General features: G+C 37.5%; 1 protein-coding gene across 2 annotated transcripts in view; it reads left to right on the top strand.

Moving 5' to 3' along the window:
• The first annotated feature begins 6 nt into the window (after positions 1–6).
• Positions 7–23,668, top strand: part of SLC30A4 (solute carrier family 30 member 4) — a 32,399-nt gene continuing 8,737 nt past the window's right edge. The window contains exons 1-5 of one of the 2 annotated variants that reach the window (XM_060005168.2): positions 7–165; positions 275–779; positions 8,716–8,862; positions 21,408–21,561; positions 22,995–23,196. In XM_060005168.2, the coding sequence (XP_059861151.1) occupies positions 389–779; positions 8,716–8,862; positions 21,408–21,561; positions 22,995–23,196 (894 nt within the window). In that variant the 5' untranslated portion in view covers positions 7–165; positions 275–388. Of the gene's footprint in view, positions 166–274; positions 780–8,715; positions 8,863–10,772; positions 12,222–21,407; positions 21,562–22,994; positions 23,197–23,668 lie in introns of those variants that run through there. The other variant, XM_060005169.2, reaches the window with a different exon arrangement.

Genomic DNA, 23,668 nt, shown 5'->3' with positions numbered 1-23,668 from the left:
TCGAACCTGTCAGACCAGACCCGGGGAGCCGGCCTGGAGTTGTGGGCGCTGCAGGCGCGAGGACGGCCCCGCTGCCCCGCAGCCCCGGGCCGAGCTGTGCGTGCCGGCCCCGCCGAGCCGGCCGGGGGCGGAGAGATGAGCTGCGGCACCGCGGCGGCGCCCCAGGTAGAGCGCTCCCCCTTTCGGAGCCCCGGCTCCCCCGCTGCCCCGGGCTTCGGAACTTGTGGGCTTTGTTGGGGCGCTTTTAATTTATAATGAGTTTCGTTTTCTACAGGATGGGGAGGGACGCGCGGCAGTGCCATCGGGAACTGGCACTCGGGTGAAGTAGGAGCCGCCGGCCGTCCGCCTGCACCGAGCCGTTCGGCGCCGCGGCCGCACAGCCTCTGCCATGGCCGGATCCGGCGTGTGGAAGCGCCTCAAATCTCTGCTGAGGAAGGACGATGCGCCGCTGTTTTTAAATGACACCAGCGCCTTTGACTTCTCGGACGAGGTGGGGGATGAGGGGCTTTCTCGATTTAACAAACTTCGAGTTGTGGTGGCCGACGATGGTTCTGAAACCCCGGAAAGGCCTGTTAACGGGGCGCACCCGGCCCTCCAGGCCGACGATGATTCCTTGCTGGACCAGGACTTACCTTTGAGCAACAGTCAGCTGAGTTTGAAGGTGGACCCCTGTGACAACTGCAGCAAACAGAGAGAGTTGCTGACGCAGAGAAAGGTGAAAACCAGATTGACCATTGCTGCCGTTCTTTACTTGCTTTTCATGATTGGAGAACTTGTAGGTGAGTTGTGTTGCCAACTCACTTTCCATTTACCTTGCCTGGAGAGTCTTTGTCAAGCTGTAGTTACACATAACTTGGCGTTTAAACTTTCTTTTTAGGAAGCTTGTTATTTATCAATATACTGATGTGAAAAGGCCTCACGGTTCCAAAGTGCAGATCAGCCTAGGTACAACAAACTTCCAAAGATAACTCTGACCTTTTCTTCTGATTCTCCAAACACTGTGTCATCTACTGTAAAGTTAAGGACATTATCTTCATTATATATCCTGTAACTTCCTCTTTAAAAAAAAATCTGATAAAACACCAGGTTAATTTTTGCAACCTTTTAAATAGTAAATGATTCTACAATTATTTAGAATCATAAAATTTTACAGTATGAAGGGACCTTACTGAACACCTGCTCCACCTTTTTCTTTTTTAAGAGATCAGAGGACCCAGAGGTTAAATATTAATAAATTATGAGGACACTTAAGTGGGTAATTGAAAAGCTACATCTACAGTCCCGTTGTCTTGATTTTTTTCCCTCTACATTTGAATTAAGTGGTCTCTTACTATTTCCTTTTGTGTTTATATTCAAGAAATTTGCAAAGCTAAATAATGCTAACTGACCTCACCATTTTTCATTATAAGGAGGATCTGAAGGCCAGAAGGCTCCCCTGGGTTTTATAGAACTTGGTTTTATTTTTCATTTTTAATTATTCAAGTAATGCAGTCTTACTATAAAATACATGCTCAGTTTAGATATTAATTTCAGAGTCACATTAATGTAACTGCTAACTTCTTTTAGTGACAATTGAGAAAGTGACATTAAAGCAGGGAGATTATTCTCCTGTGTTCTTTTTTTTTTTGGCCACACCGTGTGGCTTCTGGGATCCTAGTTCCCGGATCAGGGACTGAACCCGGCCCCTCAGCAGTGAAAATGCAGAGTCCTAACCACTGGACCGCCAGGGAATTCCCTCCTGTGTTCTCTTAATGATGAACCATGACAAGAACAAAGGTGGCAGTCCAGATTTAAGATGCTGGCTGGAGGTTATGTGCAGGAAAATTATATACATTTCCTACCTCTTTTCATACCACTTCTCGCCAGCGCTCACTTCAGCCATGCTGGCCTTCTTTCTCCCTATGACTCACAAAGCTGTTTTCCTGCCCATAAGACCTTCAGACTGAGTGGTCTCTCTACCTCTGGCTTTCAAACTTTTTTGAGTTCACTATAGTAAGAAATACACTTAACATTGTGACCCGTGTAGGCATGCATGCATACGTATGTATGTATGTACACACACATATACATTTGTATAAATATATGAATAACTAAAACAAAAATTTTACTTCATGTGCTGTGTTCTACTGTTTTTTCAATTATGGTCCCAGCCCACTTAATTAATTTCATGGTCTACAAGTGGGTCACAGCCTGCAATTTGAAAAGCACTGCTTTATATGGACTGCCTTTTCCCAAATCTTCTCTTGGCTGCCTTCTTGTCATTCGTGTCTCATCACAAAAGATACCTCTTAGAGACCTTTCCAACTGCCTAAAGTCAACCTCCCTTCTCCCCTGTTCCTTCCCCAGCTTTAAAAGCCCTCAGCACCTGAGATTATCTTGTTTGTATATTCACTTGTTTAATATCAGTGTCCATTGAAATATAAGCTGAATTACCAGCACCTAGCACAATGACTAGCACAGAGTAAACACTCAATAAAATTTTGTTTAATTAATTAATAATTGCTGTTAGAGAATTATAAATGTTTAAGCTATGAAGAAATTAAAGACAGAAGTGAAACAGATCAGATAAGGCATGGTCAGCAGATTAAGAGTCAATGACTTGGGGCTTTCTGGTGGCTCAGTGGTTGGGAATCCACCTGACAATGCAGGGAACATGGGTTCAAGCTCTGGTCCGGGAAGATCCCACATGATGCGGAGCAGCTAAGCCCGTGCGCCACGACTACTGAACCTGTGCTCTAGAGCCCGTGAGCCACAACTACTGAAGCCCCTACACCTAGGGCCTGTGCTCCGCAACAAGAGAAGCCACCGCAATGAGAAACCCGCTCGCCACAACTAGAGAAAGCCCGCGTGCAGCAACGAAGACCCAATGCAGCCAAAAATAAATAAATAAATCTATTTTTTTTAAAAAAAGAGTCAATGACTTGCCCAAATTCCCAGTTAGAATATTGAGTCATTCAGACTTAGTGATTCTTGAAGTTAATATTTGAAGTTAAAATCACATTAATCACAATTTCCCCCTTAAAATTAGAGTTTACACCTATAAAAATTACTAAGATATAATTGTCCTGACTTAGCATTATTTAAATCTCTTACTTGGTAAATGATGTTTTGTGAAAGCTACAATAAGTATTTCCTTTCAAATACTAACTTTATTTTCAAATATGAAAATCTTTTGTTAAACACTGTAGAGATGCTAGTACTTAGAATAGACATTAACAATATTATTCAGAATGTTACATAGAATTAAATTGTATACAGTAGAGCATTTATTAAAGTGTGTCGAAAGCACTTAGAAATAAAGCATCTTATGTAGGAAGTATGGAGTAATTTTAAAATGAAGTATTTTAAAGATCTGAAAGGGGAAACTTGATTTTGAATCTTGGATTTGCTCTGAGACCTTAGGCAAGATCAATTCAGCAAGTATTTTTTAAGTACTTGCTATATACAATGGAGAACAAAACTTATGCTCCCTACTATCTAAAACACTTAATCTAATGTTTGGAGGACATTATATCTTCCTGTAGTGGAGGACACAGGTATTAATAAACACACAAATAAATTTAAAATTCAAATGGCCTTAAGTACTGTGAAGAAAAAGAACAAGATACTATAAGACATAGTTTAGACATGTCCAGCAGGACATGGTTTATGTATGAGCCACATACAGTTAAACCAAAAAAAAAAAGAATATTAGGAGTAATTTGAGCAAAGGGAATGGAGGAAGATGTTTTCGACCAAAGAGAACAGCAAGTTCAAAACTCCTAAAACCTTCAATTCTTTAAGAGGATCTAAAAAGAAGACCAGTTTGGCCAGAATGTAGTAAGTAAAAGGGAAAGAGACAGGGGGACCAGACCAGGGAGGTCATGAGAGACCATATTAAATGAGTTTAGTCTTTAATTCTAAGTACAATGGGGAGCCAGTGACTGCTTTGGAGTGGAGATTGACCTGATGGGATTTATCTTTTTAAAAGATTACTCTGACTCATATGGAGAGTGGATTGGAGGGTACAAGAGTGGAAGCAAGTATACTTTTGCAGAGGTCCAGACAAGAAATGATTATGGCTTGAACTGGAGTGGATGGAGAAAAATGTACTGATTGAGAAACATTCTAGAGGTAACAATGGCAAAATGGCTAATGGTTTGAACGTGAGACTTGATGGGAGAGCAGTATCAGGAATGATTCTGAAATTTCTTACCTAAGCAGCTGAGCATATGGGAATGTATGTCAGTTATGAACCAGGGAGAAAATACAGAGCAGGATTTAAGCATGGGCTCAAGGGTTGTTTTAGGCATGTTAAGTATCATATGTATGTGAAATAGACAAAGATGTCTAGTGAGCTGTTACATATAAGTCTGTCATTCAGAAGGGAGGTCAAGGCAGAGAGAGAAACAGTATGTAATGCCATAGCAATAGAAAAAATTATCTAGAGAGCCCCAGCTTTGAGGAACTACAACTTTAGAAGTAAGGCAGAAGGCAAATGGGTATCCCAGAACTGAAGAAAAGAGTATTTCAAAATGGAATAAGCTGCTGAGAGGCCTGATAAGATGAGAACTAAAATATCCTCTGGATTTAGTAACAGTTATTGATTGTTTTAACAGCTGCATTTTATTGGGAATGAAAAAACTTAAAGAATGAATGCAAATAGACTTCCAGGTAAAGATGGCAAATGAACTCATGCATCTAGTTGTACTCTCTTAAACTACAGTAAAAGGATTTAAAATACACAGACACACACACACACACACATATACACACACACATACATATACACATATATATATAGAATATATATATATATATATATATATATATATATATATATCTCCACACAGGTGGGGAAAACCTGAGAGGAGACTCTAGCAACACAAACTAGAAAGGAATCAGGTAAAAGAGGTAACTGACTTGACCCAAGAAAGCCAACTCCTAAACAAGCAGTGGGGAAAGCCAAGAACCAATCTAGTTTACACTAATGCATCAGAAACACCTAGACAACTTATTAAAAAACAAATTGCTGGACCAGAGTTTCTAATTAAGTAGGTCTGGGGTAGGGTAGGGCCTGAGGATTTTCTAACAAGTTCCCAGGAGATGCTGATACTGCTGACCCTGAGGACTACACTTGAGAACTACACTAGAGAATCCTAAGCAGGCCCAGAATTGGTTGTACCAGGTACCCCTATAAGTGTGGTTAAAGAGGAAGGCTAAAATAAGGAAAGTTCATTAAAACCTGTTTAAGAGCCAGTCAGATATAATAGTATAATAATACAATAAGTATCCACAGAGATAAAATAAGATCATGAATCCATGAAACTAGAATAGGCTACTTTTTAAAAGAAATTCAGAGTAGAAAATAGAGCTTTTGAATAATACAAACTTTTTTTTTTTTTTTTGCAGTATGCGGGCCTCTCACTGTTGTGGTCTCTCCCGTTGTGGAGCACAGGCTCCGGACGCGCAGGCTCAGCGGCCATGGCTCACGGGCCCAGCCGCTCTGCGGCATGTGGGATCTTCCCGGACTGGGGCACGAACCCGTGTCCCCTGCATTGGCAGGTGGACTCTCAACCACTGAGCCACCAGGGAAGCCCTAATACAAACATTTAAAATTTTAACTCCAAACAAATTAGAAGGTGAATTAAGGTCACCTCTCACAGAATATAGCAAAAAGAGAAGATAATGGGAGAAAAAAAGCAAGAAAATTAGTATATTAGTTCAAATTCCAAATAATAGGAGTCTGGGGAATAGAGAAAGCAGAAGGAAAGAAGTTATCAACAACACAGTTTAAGAAATTTCCCCAGGGACTTCCCTGGTGGCACAGTGGTTAAGACTCCACGGTCCCAATGCAGGGCCCCAGGTTTGATCCCTGGTCAGGGAACTAGATCCCACATGCATGTTGCAACTAAGAGTTCGCATGCCACAACTGAGAAGCCCACATACCGCAACTAAGGAGGCCGCCTGCCGCAACTAAGACCTAGCGCAACCAAGTATTTTTTTTAAAAAAAAGGAGAATCCTTACCGCAAAAAAAAAAAAGGAGAATCCTTTCCAAAAAAAAAGAAAAAGAAATTTCCCCAGAACTGAAGGGTATACAATTCCAGATAGAAAGAGTCAATAGGGCTTCCCTGCTGGCGCAGTGGTTAAGAATCCACCTGCCAATGCCAGGGACACAGGTTTGAGCCCTGGTCTGGGAAGATCCCACATGCCACAGAGCAACTAAACCCGTGCACCACAACTCTTGAGCCTGTGCTCTAGAGCCCACAAGCCACAACTACTGAGCCTGTTCACCACAACTGAAGCCCGCACACTAGAGCCTGTGCTCTGCATCAAGAGAAGCCACCTCAATGAGAAGCCTGTGCACTACAACGAAGCGTAGCCCCCACTCTGCATCTAGAGAAAGCCCGCGCGCAGCAACACAGACCCAATGCAGCCAAAAAATAAATAAAAAATTTTTAAAAAAAGAGTCAATAAAAGCCCAAATTGGATGAAAATAATCCCACACCAGGTACATCATTGTAAAATTTCAGAACACATGATACACACTTATTATTGCTTCAGGCAGCTGCTGTGTTAAACAATTGCCTCTGATAGTTTTTGACAAACACTGACCGAGGTTTGCACCAGGGCCAAGCTCCAAGTCAAGTCAAATAAAAAGAGCCTTGCAAGTATAGTCTCCCAGGGAACCACCAGACAGGTCAAATAATGACAATTTCCTGGCAATGGAGCTTTTTTTTTTTTTTTTTTGCTGTACGCGGGCCTCTCATGTGGCCTCTCCCGTTGCGGAGCACAGGCTCTGGACGTGCAGGCTCAGTGGCCATGGCTCACGGGCCCAGCCGCTCCACGGCATGTGGGATCCTCCCGGACCAGGGCACGAACCCATGTCCCCTGCATCGGCAGGCGGACTCTCAACCACTGCACCACCAGGGAAGCCCGCAATGGAGCTTTTAAGGAGCTCTAACGCCATCCTATTCCTTGCAGTGGCTGCCAGGCTGAGGTTTTCACTGTGGTTGCTGCTTGTTAGTTTTCAAGGCTACCATAGAACTGAAGAGGGGGAGATTGGGTATAAGGCAAGTTAAAGTGCCACAGAGCTAGTGAGCTTCTTACCAAGATTCAGCCTTTTTCCTTGAATAAATGCTACCTGTATCAGCCTTTGTTTAATTTCCATAGTTTTCAGAATGCTGATTTGGACAATTTTTGCCCATGTTCTTATGGCTTTTATGGAGGAGATGATTTTCATAGGTCCTTACTCTGCTGTTTTTGCTGGTGATCATCACATGTGGCTCTTTAGGTTAACAAAAATTAAATAAATTCAATTCCTTAGTTGCACTAGCCGTATTTCAAATTCTCAAAAGCCACCTGTGACTAGTTGCTGCTCCATTGGCCAGCGCAGATAGAACATTTCCATCATCTCAGTTTTATTGCACAGTGTGGCTTTAGGGTATTATCCTTATTTTATAGATGAGTAAACTGAACCTCAAAAATGGTAAGTAACTTGCTCAGTCTCTGAGATTTCAAAGCCCCATGTTATTAACTGCCAAGCTGTATTTTCTGTCAGTGATTCCAGCTTTTTCATGTAAGGGAATACATAAAAAATGATATTTCTATAGAGCACACTGGCTGGAGTAAATGGATGTGACTACAAGATCACCAGCCCCAGTTCTCCTGCTGCTCTTGACTCTGCATACACATCCCAGGAATAGGGGAATCAACATCTCAGCACACTTATGTGTCACAACATCCTGATCATGAAGTTCTGCTATACATTATAACAGTATTTCTCAGTGTGGTTACAAGACCAGAAGCATCAGCATCACCTGGGAACATGTTAGAAATGTAAATTCTCAGGCCCCATCTAGACCTACTGAATTAGAAATTCTGGGAGTGGGGTCAAGAAGTCTATAGTTTAACAAAACTTCCAGGTGATTCTGATATACATAAAAGTTTGAATACCCTGTATTATATTATAAAAACTTATTCTATGGTGCTAGGAAAATTGGTTGACCATAATGGTCATAAATAAGTACATATATATGTATATATGTACACATATATATATTATTATGTATATATATATATACACACATATATAAAATACATATACACACCCACCTATATGAAATATACACATTATTATTATGTATAATAATACATAATACTGGAAAACTAATATAAAAATTGTATTCTAAATACCATCTTTTATCCCTCTATTAGGAGACATTGCTGTTTATACCGAAGAGAATCAGTTAATTTTTATCTTTTGTTTTGAACTAATGAACATTTTGTGAAATTTCTTCAGTTTATGTTCAAACCCTCCCAAACAACTGAATACCTACCTTTTATTCAGCTTTATTGTAATATTTAGATATGGTGGTTATTAATTCCACTGTCTAATAGTAGAATTAGTAGGTTGAGTAAAAACTGTATTGCTAAACACACAAAACTTCTCTTTGTGTCAGCCCCCATTTAATGGCTCTTAAATTTTTTAAGGTCATTTACTCCTCAGAGAATCTGTTCCTGGAAATGGACATCTTCACCATTAGAAAAATATGCATAGTTAATGTTTTGCATAAAATTTCAGGATACCTTGACTTAATTGCAATAGGATAAGTATTTAGTTAACTTTAGTTAGTTGTTCATGTTTTGTAGGATGCTGCATATTTTTGGTTTGATTGCTTATGTTTATTATTTTAATTAACTTATTCCTTCTTTCCTGTCACCCTTACTCTAAGGTGGATACATTGCAAATAGCCTAGCAATCATGACAGATGCACTTCATATGTTAACTGACCTAAGTGCCATCATACTGACCCTGCTTGCTTTGTGGCTGTCTTCAAAATCACCCACCAAAAGATTCACCTTTGGATTTCATCGCTTAGGTAGGTAATTGGGCGTTTCTTTGGTTTATAAAATTTTATAGTAAAACCACAATGAACTATAACCTTTGATTAACTGAAATCTTTCTGATGATAGTCTGTTTGAACAAAGCAAATGAAAATAGACAAATAAGATTCATTCAGATATATATCTTCCAGGGTACATGCAGTTCAGTCAGCTAAATAGTTTACACATATAAAATTACACGGTAATCAGGGACTTTCCTGGCAATCCAGCAGTTAAGACTCCACACTTCCATTGCAGGAGTCATGAGTTCGATCCCTGGTTGGGGAACTAAGACCTCACATCCCACATGCCGCATAGTGCGGCCAAAAAAAAAAAAATTGTGTGGTAAACATTAATCTTCAGATGTTGTTCCTTGTGTCCTGAAGGTGTTAACAGAAAAAAGTTTACCTTCAGTTTATCGAACCAAGCAAAACCACATGGATTTAATTCATCAATGAGCATTAGCTTTTCTTTCTCTTAAGGTATTCCAACCAAAGCGACTTATAACCCAGGTTTTAGGCACTACTATAATATGTATAACATACTGTATGGCTGACCTTCATTGTGGCCATTAACTGTAAATGCTAACAAAGATTCTTTGCTTGACCAAACGTTTGTCAGTCTCCTGAGCTGTCTCCCAAGCCCATCTCTGTACTTCCTCATTAAATCTAGTTTTAGGAAGAACCCTGCCAAACCAATTTAACAGAACCTCCACTCTCAATATTTGATGGGTTATTCCCAGGTGATGTCTCATCACCCTGGCCTGTTTTCAACAAGGCTTCCCTATACCAATCTTGATAGCTTCCCCCCAACTGTATTAAAGTCTTCTTTACCATGTTTTAATAAGTGTCATTGAATTTTTTTTCTTTCACAATGCACACATATTTATATTTTCCTATTTTGAACAAATATTAATATTTAATTAAGAGAGGTTAAAATCATACATTGTTATCCACACAACTCTTCTTGCCATGTTAGTGTTTTTTTTAATTTTTACTTATTGTCAAAATACATATAAAACAATTACCTGAATTAGTATATGAAGTGCCATATGACCAATTTTTTGCTTAGAACCCAAAAATTGATTTAGGCAGCTTCAGCAAAACCTGTCTTAAAGAACCAGAATTAACATCTTGTAGTTTTATTTTGTGTAGACAATGACACTCTTGGCTAATATTCCATTCAGTTCCTCCCCTTCTTTGTTACTTTTTAGCCTAATCTTAACTCAACATCTAGGTCTCCTATAATTTAGTAGCTGGGTCTTCTAGTGTAAAACTTGACATTTTACCTGAATGGCTGTATTCCAAGTAGCTATCCAGGTCGTAAGTTTGGGAACTTATCTGGCATCCCCATTTCTCAGCACCCTCAGCTGCTGTACAAGAGCAGTAAAGCCCTGAGTGAGGCCTTTCCGTTATTTGTTAAGCAACTGAATAACACATAATGCATTTGGATGTGTTCCTAAAAAAAACTCCCACTTCTAGCTGACACATTATACATCCATTTGTTTACTGATTGCCTTGGGGTTTTTAAAAAACTTCAAAATTATTCTTAAACTTTAATATTTTTGTGTGATTTAAACACCTGCAATTTAAGAGCAAAACTCAAACTAGCATCGTGGAATGGGGATTTTTACCTTCTAACACTATTTGAGAGAGTGCATTCATTTTAGCTTATAGACCCCTTGGAATTCTAATGAAAACAGTGGAATTCTCCCCCAGAAACATGCAATACCAGAACATAGAAAGTTCTACAAATGATAAGTTAAGAACCCATAATCATGAAAATTCTATTAAATATCAGAGAAGTACTTAGTGTTTATCTAGATAGTCATAGATAACAAGTACTATGAAAAGATGAAAGAAAATAGAACTGACTGGTCCTATTGTATTTCTGTACATTTCTATAGAAAGTCAAATTTTTCCCTTTCCTTAAAAGTACTACTTCAAGATGGTGGACTAGAGGTCAGCATTTGAGAGTCCATTGAAATAAAAGGTACCAAATCAACACAGAGAAGCAAATGGTTGAGTCATCAATCAACAAGACATTTTCAGAAATTTCTGGAAGTTGGAAAGTAGATGGGAGTGGGTTGAAGAAAGAAACAAGCCAAGAAGCGACAGCCTGGAGAACGCTAGGGTAGAACTGGACCAGCCCAACAGAACTCCAAAGAAGACTCAGGGACAGAGATGGCAGAAGTGAGAATTGGGGCTGAAAACAAGACTAATTGAATGACTGCAAATGAGAGACTGCTCCCACTAGTCCACTGTGTCCCTACCTTCCTCCCACCGCCACCTCCACTCAGGCAGTCCGCATTTTCCCCCATGTAAACACCACATAGTTCTTCCAGAAGGAAATTGAATCAAATGTTTGGAGAAAGCTGAGGCTTTTAGTGTGAATGTTGATGCTCCAAAATAATTCGTTTTCATACTAGAATTCAGGGTTCTCCAGCCTTCTAGTTTGGTTCCCCACATACTCACACTAAAGTAATACACTTGTCTTAGTCTTCCCTGCTCTACACCCCTTATTAGTAACCATTTTAAATAGTTATGGCTTATCCTTCCAGCATTTCCCTTTTGCAAAGGACAGTTTCCCTATCCTATTACCCTAAATGTGAACGGACACCCAAGGATCTTTCAGAAAATGGGAAAAACCAGCAGCATGAAAGAAAGTTAAAAAACAAACAGACAAACAAAAATTTGTCGTACAGGAAAGAGAGGTGACTTAGGAAACAGAAGAAAATGTTTTCAATTATCTTATTAATATACCCAGAATAATAAAACAGTAAAATGTTTTGAAAAAGAAACATACAGAAAAAGCTCTTTGAAATTGAAATATTACTAAAATTTTTAAAGTTTTTTTCAATAGAAGGACTAGAAAATATAATCAAGAAAGTCTCGGACTTCCCTGATGGCACAGTGGTTAAGAATTCACCTGCCAGCAGGGGACATGGGTTCGAGCCCTGGTCCAGGAAGATCCCACGTTCCACGGAGCAACTAAGCCCGTACGCCACAACTACTGAGCCTGTGCTCTAGAGCCCGGGAGCCACAACTACTGAGCCCATGAGCCACAACTACTGAAGCCCATGCACCTAGAGCCTGTGTTCCATAACAAGAGAAGCCACCGCAATAAGAAGCCCGCGCACCACAATGAAGAGTAGCCCCTGCTCAACGCAATTAGAGAAAGCCCACCCACAGCAACAAAGACCCAACGCAGCCATAAATAAATAAATTTATTTTTAAAAAAAGAAAGTCTCCCAGAAAGACAAATACCATATGATATCACTTATATGTGGAATCTAAAATACGATACAAATCAACATATCCATGAAACAAAAACACACCTACAGATATAGAGAACAGAGTTGTGGTTGCCAAGGGGGAGGAGGGGTAGGGGAGGGATGGAATGGGAGTTTGAGATTAGCAGAGGCAAACTATTATATATAGGATGGATAAACAAGGTCCTACTCTATACTATGTTCAATATCCTGACAAACCATAATGGAAAAGAATATGAAAAAGAACATATAAATATGTATAACTGAGTCACTTTGCTCTACAGAAGAAATTAACACAACATTGTAAATCAACTATACTTCAATAAATTTTTTTAAATAGTTAAAAAAAAAAGGTCTCCCAGAATACAGAACAAAAAAATAAAAATAGGAAGAAAAAGTTTAAAACTATAAAAGAATAATCTGGGAGGTCCAAAGTTGTGTTATTAAGAATCTCAGAAAAAGAGACTTACAAAATAAAAGGGAGTGACTGCTTAAGGGGTACAGGGTTTCTTTTTGGGGGTGATGAGTGTGTTCTGGAATTAGATAGTGGTAATTGTTGCACAGCCTGTGCGTATACTAAAAGCCACTGAATTTGTCCACTTCAAAATTGTTAAAGTGGTGAATTTTGTTATTTGAATTTTATCTAAAATTTTTTAAGTCATCTAAAAAATAAAAGGAAGAGAATTGTTAAGATATAGACAGGTATTTTCCAGAGCTAGGGAGGGAATCACATCCTCACACTAGCAGGGCCTTTTTGGGATCTTCTTTTTCTTCTTTGTATTACAAAAGCTTATAAGGATATATCTAGATAAGACTTATTTCACTTATCCTGCTCTTTGAAGTAATGGAAGAAAAACTTATGATGTGGGGAGGATTAAAAAGACAACAAAGATATGTAGAATTGAATAAAGCTATAAACCAAAGCAGTGGCTGTCCTTGTGTGCTGTAAAATTCCACCACCTCACGAGTAATCTCTCTAAGTTCTGTAGGGAAACGTTTGTTTACATTGGACACATTTAGATAGTGTGCCTCTTATGACCTCTACTACCAAGACTTGGGAATTCAGGTCTTAAAGAACACTGCAGAAGGAATCCCCCCTAAGAAACTTCTGGTTTATTTCTGTGTTGTTGAATTTGCTTTGTTTTAATGGCATGGGTGGTAGGACAGGAGTTGGTTTTTTCTTTGTTGATTTATTTTGTAAATCTGTAAAACATGTCACAAAAGTCAAAAATTATTTTTTAAAAGAAAAGATTTACTCAGAGAAGCCTCGCTTTCATTCTGTCCCCTCCAACCCATCCTCCTGCCCCACTCCTAATTAGCAATCATTTTAATTAGTTTCTGGCCTGTCCTTCCAGCATTTCCTTTTGAAAGTATAAGGAAATACATATATATGTTCATATCCCGCTCCCTGCCACACTTTCTTATGCAAAGGCAGCATCCTGGAGGTGTGTGTCTGTGAATGAGAGTCAGATAACAGTAGTACCATACCCTAAATTTTCTTTTTGTTTTCTCATAACACTTTATACATGCCTAATAGCATTTATCACATTTTTATAGATATTTTTATGAAACAATGTCTCCTTCTAGACCATGAATTAAGTAGGGACAGGAACAGAAAATATTAAACTCCATGGGTCTGGCACTAATAAGTGCTGTATAAGATCATTAATCAAATTGTTGCGTATTCAAGCTGATTAAATATGGTTATGAAAACTGAAACAGATAATCTAGTATAGCTCATGATCCACAAATCATTTGTGTTTGGGTTAAATTAAACCAATTTCTAAACTGAGAGTAGGAGTATTTTTGAAATTTTGGGACAAAAATATTTGGGACTTGAAAACATTTATCTGTAATTCTGAATCTGTTTATGCTCACAAACTATAAAAAATTATTTGATCTCTAACATAGCTGGGTTATATAGCCTGGCTTATAGGTCCTTTGGACCAATTAAGAAACTAGTCAGAAGGGAATTTCTTCTTATCTCAGTCAGGGGCTGATCCTATTTGTTTTGGTACTTAACCTCTTTTAGAGTTTTGTGGTTAAATTGTCTTTGGTTCACATCTGAGATCTGCACTTTTACTAGCTGTATGACCTTTGGAAGAATGATTTAATCTAAGTATGGGTTTTTACTGTAAAATACGGATGATAATGTATAAGTTCCTAACATGGTACCTGGCACAGAGTAAATTCTCAGTAAAAGTTAGTTCCAGTCTTCTTTTCCTTCCCTCTTCTACCTGCCAGTTTATCATCTTACCCAGACTTTTTATATCTCTCAAAATGCTCCATGCTCCAAAACTACCTGCCTTCCCCCCTCCCCCTAATCGGAATTCTTATCCTTTTAGCAAAACTGTCTCAGCTAGGTAGGAGGAGAATAAGATGATTCACCCTGATGATTAAATAACAATTTTTAAAGATGTGCTTTTTAACTCAGGTCTTTGGTAACATTTGGGACAATATCACAAAATTTATTTTAGCAAAAATCATTCAGTCAAGGCGAGAGAAAGGTAGTTTTAGATTTGAGGGGTAAGCCAAACTGATTGTCCCAGGAGTCAGGTCCATTCTGTTGGTACTTTCTTTCCTTCATGTGAACTCAGAGATTGTGTAAAATCATTCAAGGTTTTTCTTTTTCTTCTTTCTTTATCACACTACACTGAGCTACAATGGCAGCTCTTTTGTGGGAAGAGGGAGAGCAGGGTAGGAACTATATGTGAGTTATTTTTAAATGCCTGGATTTATTTGACTTTGGGTATGTCTTCTTATTCTGGAAGCTACTAAAACTTAGAACTTCATGAAGCCACACTGTAGGAGAAATCCCACAAATCCTTAGGAAGAATAGCCTATGTCTCAGGGGACATGCTATTCTAAAGAGAACAGCCCAATCCCTTGCTTGCTTTCTACTTTTATCTTTCTCTGTGGATTATGAGTGTAATTGACTTTATTTATATGACTATTCCAGTTCTTGGGCTGAAGAGACTGCATGGATTAGATAAAGATAGTGACCATGTGAAAGGACCGTAGTAAGCAGAGTTGTCTGTATTTGAAATAAAAAGCGAGATTTACTTTGGTAATAAAATCATCAGCCTAGGTTAATAATGAAGTGACAGTGCAGGGATCTTTAGTAGCAGTGTGTCATTCTACTGAACAAAGACCTTGGCAGATCTGACTAGATGATGGTTGTCCTGAGGTAGGTATATGGTTATAATGCTAGTTCTACGTAGTTTGTTATTTTTCTCCTGATACTTACTAAAGGAACAGAAAGGATTCAGCTAAAAAAAAAATCTCTTCCCCCATACGTACAGCAAAAAAAAGCCCCACAATGCTTCTCCCTAGTGATTCATTTTAACAACTTCCTCCCACCCCTGACAAGAGTTATTCCTATTAGTTATATTCACATCTTAGAGTTATTTCATATCACATGAACATCTATAGGAAAAGAATAGGTACATGCTAGAAATGGGAATTTTTACTGAGGCAGGAGTAAGACATGAGTGAGGTGGGCAACACTGGATAGCCAAAAGTCAACTTGAGCACACTGGGCACCTTGGGTGTGGGCTATAGGGAATGGTATGAAGGCAGGAAACAGGAGGTGATTCAGAGTAGGAGGTGAGAGGCTCCAAAGACAAACTTTGCAGTTTAGCTTAGCATTCTGGTGGCAACAGTGGGCCCCTGAAATCCTACATGATGTCTTTATCCTGAGTGCATCCTCATCTGTGGATGAGGTGAAATTAAAATACTATCAATAGTTTGGAGGTCCTAGGCAAATCCAGTACAGCCCACTGATTTCCTTCTTTTCTCCTTCCTATCTGCTTTTAGAAGAATGTAGAAAAGAGAAATAGCAAAAAGAAAGTAGAAGAGAGACTATGTCTCCACTTTCCTTCCCTATTCATTTTTATAGACCTCTGAAACCTGAACTTTAGATGTTTACTATGAGGCAACAGAAAGACAAGTGTAATATAATTTAAGGGAAATATACATTATTGGCATCATAGCATTAGCAAAGATAACAGTTATGATAGGCCAGTACATCTAGGCAGCACTCGTTAAAAAGCAAATATGCTTGAGTTGAGTGTGGTTTACATAGTTGAAGCAGATTGTTACTCATACACTGAGTAGGTGCTCAAAAGTTACCTGTTGAATGAATGAGTAATGTTATAAGGTGGGGAGACAGGCAGTAAATATGTACATAAGCACAACATAATCATAAATTGTATTAAATGCTGTGAAGAGAAAGAATAAGGTACTATGATGGAGAATAACAGGATGTCAGAGAAGGACTCGATATTCTTCATGTGAACCTTGAAAACCTCTAGTTTTGGCAATTTATAGATGTGTTAAAATGTGCAATAAACATTTTTCATATTTTATCCTATCAAAACTTGATAATCATCTGTGTTTTCTCCCATTTAATTTTTGCTCTTACTATTTATTAGCCATTCAAATCAAAACTGTTTATTCTCTGTATGCGAAATTCACGGTATATTTTGGTCTTTATTATATCATTGACTATAAATAAACATTTGTTTATATTTCAGCTGAAAAAAAAGACCCAAGTGATGTTATAACAAAAAACACATATTCATTCATCTTACTCCATCCTCCAATGCTACAGTTCAGCCAGGTGGAGTGATATAATTATTTGTGTGTAGAATAAAATAGCAAAATATGTTAGAACTACTATAATAATAGGTTTCTAGAATTTCCATAAAAATCTATTTCAAGAGTTTTTCATTTATGCTAAATTTCCATTTAGTCAAGTTTGTCCAAAATGAATAGGGTAGTAACTTTCACAGAAATCCAGCGTTTCATTTATGAAAGTTCCTGGGTCTCCTTTAGAAAATGAAAAATCCACCTGTCGTGCACTCCTTTCATCTTGAAAAATTTTACTGTATGTTGTGTGACCAGATACCAGCCCAGGGCAACAGGGCAAGAATGAGAAGACTGGAGCAAGTCATAATTTGGTTGTTGATTGAAAGCTTCCTTCTCTCTTAAATGTTGTGGGAGAAAAAAAATCCTGCCTATATTTATCTGCATTCCATCATATTTAAAATACTATGAAAAAAATTCAAACACTAATTAGTTCTACTCATGATATTTCACCAAAGTTTAATTTATTCACAGTGAAAGAGCTTTTTGTTCATTTTATCAGAATGATCATACAACTACTATTAGGAATTTTAGCTATATGGTATTACTGTACCTTATACTTCTCAATTATAAATCTCAGCCCTAAAAATCTACTTAAAATTTTGAGGTTTTTGCTTTTGCATTTATCAGTATTCTGTTTAGAAGACATTTTGACAGGTCATTAGAATAAAAAAATAACAGATGAATGTCTTTGCTTTTCACCAGGGAAACTAGATATGAGGCATATTCCTATTAATTGCTGAATAAGGCATATCTTTAATAACAATATCCTAATATGTCATTTTGGGAATTTCTAGGAATCAGTTGAATTCCATTACTCTTAACTAGGGGCAGGCATTAGGATCCTTTGTGCTACTTACATGGGTGAAAACTGTGTGGTGGAAAACTGAGTTTTCAGCTGCAGGGACCTAGGGCCTTCAAAGGGTGGGAATCCTCCTTGTCAAGAGCTTTGTTTATGCTTTAGTTTGACTTTCATTTTACTTTATTTTGAATGTGGTTTTGCCTTATCTGAGGGTTCACAAAAAGATCATTTTCAGTGTTTAGGAAAACTATCGCTGGGATGTGGGTGTTGCCAGATTTAGCCTGCTCTCTCTCTCTCTCTCTCTCTCAGGATGACAGTATGTCTGAAATATTGCAGGGGACATACTTATATGGAAAAAATTAGTTGTTTATCTGAAATGAAGATTTAACTGGGCATCCGCTATGTTATCTGGCAGACCTACTAGGGTAACAATATATCTTATCATCCAAACTAGGACACTTTTGAGAGTTAAATGGGACACTTTTAACAATTATGCCAGGATAACAGGCATAACTTGGAACTATCTGGGAAAACTGGAAAGTATGGCCAACCTAATTACAAGGGGTTTTGAAATTTTTAATTATTGGTTTTAGATTTTCATAAGCAGTCACATCTCTCTGTCATTAACTTGTATAGCTGTTAATCTTTATGAAGTATATTGCTTTATAATTTCATATTAAAAATTTGATTAAGGCACCTTTAAAACTTTGGTGTCCTAACTGCTAGCTAGCTTCAAGCTTGACACAGGGTTAGAGTTCTCTTCTTTTTTTTTTTCAGAAGAGTTTGAGAAGGATTGATATTTTTTACATACCAATATTAAAGAGAATTAAAGTTCTCTTTCTTCACGAGTAAAATGAGGAGCCTACCGTTAGTACATGAGATTTTATAGTTCAAAATTTTTAAATTATTTCTTCTTTCTTTATATTATTTATATATGTATATGTTGCCATCAGCAGTTGTAACTTAAGACAAGAAATTCCATGTGTTTTCAGTCTTATATTTGGCTTCTTTTTCTTTTTAATTTATTTATGTGTTTTTTTGGCTGCGTTGTGTCTTCGTTACTGCACACGGGCTTTCTCTATTTGCCGCAGGCGGGGGCTACTCTTTGTTGCGGTGCGCGGGCTTCTCATTGCTGTGGTTTCTCTTTGTTGCAGAGCACAGGCTCTAGGCGCACAGACTCAGTAGTTGTGGCACGTGGGCTCAGTAGTTGTGGTTCACGGACTCTAGAGCGCAGGCTCAGCAGTTGTGGCACATGGGCTTAGTCGCTCCACGGCATTTGGGATCTTCCCCGACCAGGGCTCCAACCCGTGTCTCCTGCATTGGCAGGCGGATTCTTAACCACCGCGCCACCAGGGAAGTCCCTATTTGGTTTAATTCTTTTCTTTTAACCTATTCTTGTTTTGGGGGATTTAGTAAATAATTATTGTTCATATTTAGCTTTACCTTCTGAATTGTATATATACCCCTTTCTCTTCCCTTGCTCAGCCTAACTAACTTCAGTCTACAGATCCATCCACAAATATATGAGTACATGTTACATGCCAAACTTTCTGCTGAATGCTACAGTAAATGTGATGTGGAATGTAACTTGGTTATATCCTTAGGGGCTTAGAGTCTAGACTTGATATGGTAGTCTCTCCACAGCTTTGTATATTTCAGTTGGGGTTTTTTCTCTGTCTTCTTCAAGCCTGTGTCTCCTATGAAGTACGATAATTAGTATATCAGGAATACATGAATCATGGTTTTGAATAGGAGTTGTATGTTTTTTGTCTTATTCCAGTACCTGTTGATGCACAGAATTTTATTAGGGTTTTGGCTACATTAATGAAATGTCTTTGGGAAAAAACTTTTTACTGCTAGATAGTTTTTCTGTGTTGCAATTTATGAGGTGGAATAAAAATGATCATAGTCCAATATACTTGAACTGCCTTTAACCTTTGAGCAATGAGTTGACCCAGATAACAATTTTCCAGATTGTTTTAACTTTTAACACTTAAAAGTTTAATATCTGGTTTCTTTAAAGAAAAAAAATTTGTGTATTTTCTTGCTATTATTGTTTTGAGTGTCAACACTAGTTTTATATAATAATTATTTTAAAATGTACATTGCCCTATTTTTATTATTTTGAAAACATATAAAATTATTTCTACTTCATACTCACATGGTAGAAAACTCACATGGTATAAAAGCATATATAGTGCAAAGTCATCCCTGTCTCCTAGCCACCCATTTTCCTCATAATCAGTTTTTATCAGTATTTTGTATATTCTTCCAGAGTTTACATGTACAGATCATTATTTATATATTCTCTTTCTTCTTTTTGCACAAATGCTAACATACCATACTGTTGTATACTTTTCTTTTTTCACATAACACTGTTATTTTGAAGATGACTCCTTATCAGAACATAAACAGCCTAATGTTTTTTTCCAAGCTGCATAGTATTCCATGTTACAAGGCCCCTACTAATCACTTTTTTTAAATTGTTTTCACTTGTTTGCTATTATATACAATGTTTGATAAATAGCTTCATAACATACCTCATTTTGCACATGTGCAGCTCAGTTGGCAAGAGTGTGTATATCACTCCTGGAAAAGGAAATCCTGAGTCAAAGTGCATTCATGCATGCCTTAAAATATGGGTTTGTTTTTCTTTAGTCTAAAGGTAAATGTGTTTATAGTAAAAACTTAAAACTTTTCAAGCGTTACCAAAAAGAATAAAGTGAAAAATAAATTCCCCAAACTCTTAGTCTCACTTCTCAGGTATAACATTTTCTCATCTGTCTTTCTTGTGATTATCAATTTGCCTGATTTTTTTTCTTTTTTTTTAATATAAATGAACCAACAAGGACCTACTGTATAGCACAGGGAACTATACTCAATATTTTGTAATAGCCTATAAGGGAAGAGAATCTGAAGAGGAATATATATATATCACTCTACTGTACACCTGAAACTAACATGATATTGTAAATCAACTATACTTTAATTTTTTAAAAATACATATTTATATATATGACTCTATGGTATCCCATTATATGTATATACCATAATTTATCCATTAAGTTCCTCATTGGTGGGCATTTAAGATGTCTCCAGATCTTTTTTTATACTACAGACAAAGCTACAGTAAAAAACCTTGTAGATACCTTTGCATACATTTGGATGTGTTTCTACTGGATAGATTTTTAGAATATAAGGAATATATGCATTTTAAAATTTTATTAGTTTTACTAACTGCTCTCCAAAAAGATAGTTCTGTTTTATACTTCCACCAGTATATCCTTGCTAACTATGGCTGTTATCAAACTTTTTAATCTTTGCCAATTTAGTAAGGGGCAAAAAGGAATTCTTACTTGAATTTCTTGTATTATGATTGATTTTGATAAGTTGGCCATTTCTGTTTATTTTCTGTGTATTACTATTTGTGTCCTTTACCCATTTTTCTTATGGGTTGTTCACTTTTTTATTGATTTGTAAGTATACTCGTCTATGGGGAAATTAGCCTGTGGTCAAGTATGTTACAAATTTTATTCTCAGTTTTTTCATTTTTTTATCATGTGTATAGTCTGTAAATATACATAATTTGACACTAAAGAGATGAGGAGAAGGCGGGGAGTGGTGGGAGTGAATTAGTGGAGGATGCAAAGCAAACTACTAATCACTTTTTAAGTAGGAAGAATAATATGACAAAAATAATGTAGTGCTTTTATCTCCTTAGAGGAAAGAAGATATAAGTAAGAGATTGTACAGTATTTCGTATATATAAAGTATAATGACCATTCTGCAAATGTATTTATTTTTTATATTTTTCCCTCCAGAGGTATTGTCAGCTATGATTAGTGTGCTGTTGGTGTATATACTTATGGGATTCCTCCTGTATGAAGCTGTCCAAAGAACTATCCATATGAAATATGAAATAAATGGAGATATAATGCTCATTACCGCAGCTGTTGGAGTTGCAGTTAATATGATGTAAGCTCTATTTTTAAAAAAATTTTAATAGGTTTTATTTTTTAAAGCAGTTTTAGATTCAAAGCAAACTTGTGCGGAAGGCACAGAGCTTTCCCATATATACCCTGCCCCCCCCCCACATGCATAGCCTCCCCGGTTATCATATCCCCCACCAGAGTGGTACAGTTGTTACAAACCATGAGCCTACACTGACACATCATTATAGCACAGAGTCCGTAGTTCACTTGAAGGTTCTCTCTTGGTGTAAAACTCATTCTATGAGTTTGGACAAATTTATAATGACATGTATCCACCATTATAGTATCATATACTCTATATTGTTTTCACATTAATATTTTCAAGTACTGTGAACTTAGAGACTATTATGTATGCATTCAGTAGCCTGCAGTGATATTTTAATGTATTTTAAAGTTATGTAGTACATTAATTTTTCTTCTAAATGTTAATAAAACACTATTGGAATTACAAATTTCTCATGGGTTTGCTCAGGTATACTGAAGTTTGCCTAACAATCAGGAATTTAAGTAGGACAAAGTTTTTTTTAACTTTTATAATATTTTTATTTTAATAAGATTTTTTTGTAACTACCAACTTTTTTTCCTAAAAACTACAAAATCTTTAAGTTACATACCTAATCATTTGGACCAGGGGTCAGTAAACTTTTTATGTAAAGGGTCAGATAATAAATATTTTAGGCTTTGAGAGCCATACAGCCTCTTTGGCAGCTACTTAACTTTGCGGCTACAGAACAAAAGCACCCACATTCAGTATGCAAACAAATGAGCATGGCTGTGTTCCAATAATACTTTATTTACAAAAAAAAAAAAACTTATAAGAACAGGCAGTGAGCCAACTATGGTCTACAGACCATGGTTTGCCAATCCCTGTGCTAGTGGCCTCCATTAATACTTAGAATAAAATCAAAAGTTTTTACCATAGCCACCCCTCCAACTCATCTCCCAACACTCTTGCTCACTTTATTCTAGCCACCATGGCTGTCTTGCTTTTTTAAGCACATTTTCATCTTAGGGCCTTCGCCCTGGTGTTCCTTCTGCCTAGAACACTCTTCCACCACCATTTGCTTCCGGACTTCATTCGAGTCTCTACTCAGAACCTTAGTGAGGCCTTTTCTGATCACTCCCCATCACTCTCCACCTCCTTGCAATGCTTTACTTTTCTTCAAAGCATTCGCGTTGCCCACCAGTACATTATGTATTTATTTGTTAATTCTCTGCCCTCTCTACTAGAACATAAGTTCCATAGGGATAGGGATATGTCTGACTTATCACTGTTTTGACCCCAACACCTAGAACAGTACCTGATACATAATAGGTGCTCAAATATTTATTAAATGAATTAGTGTCTGATTAGTAACAAATATTTCTGTCAATAATATTAGGAAGAATAATAATCTTTTCTTTTATTTTTAACAGAATGGGGTTGCTATTGAACCAATCTGGTCACCATCATGCCCATTCCCACTCCCTGCCTTCAAATTCTCCTACCACAGGTTCTAGATGTGGACAGAACCATGGGCAGGATAGCTTGGCAGTGAGAGCTGCATTTGTACATGCCTTGGGGGATCTGGTACAGAGTGTTGGTGTGCTAATAGCTGCATACATCATACGATTCAAGGTAACATGATTGCTAGTATTTTTATTTTAAAATATATATTTAATTTCAACATTAAAACTAAAGGTGACTGTCTTATCAATATACTAGACACCTGTGCCAGTCCTATTCATTTTGCATTATGCAAGCATACTTGAACTATCAGTATATCTCTTTTATTAGCACCAAACACAATAGTATCAACCTCACGGGGTAACTTATCTGTTGGCTTTGGTGGTGCCTTCACTGAAGAACTCAATTCTAAGCCTTGTCACTCAACTGCTAGGTACTGGAATGTGCACTGGAGTGCTCTGGAAATCCAGAGATCTGAGTTCTAGTCTTGGCTCTGCCTTTAATGCTTTGACCTTGAGCAGGTCCCTCAACTCTAAACTTGAGTTCCCTCCTCTTTAATATGAGGGGCTTAGACCAGATGGATGGCTGCTAAAACTCCTTCCAGCTCTGATAGTCTATGGTTCTGGGTGGAAGATTTAGAGAA

This window comes from Delphinus delphis, chromosome 2, assembly GCF_949987515.2.
Source record: "Delphinus delphis chromosome 2, mDelDel1.2, whole genome shotgun sequence".
Taxonomy (NCBI): domain Eukaryota; kingdom Metazoa; phylum Chordata; class Mammalia; order Artiodactyla; family Delphinidae; genus Delphinus; species Delphinus delphis.
The sequence above is the reverse complement of the archived record's forward strand: the minus strand, read 5'-3'. Positions and strand labels throughout refer to the sequence as shown.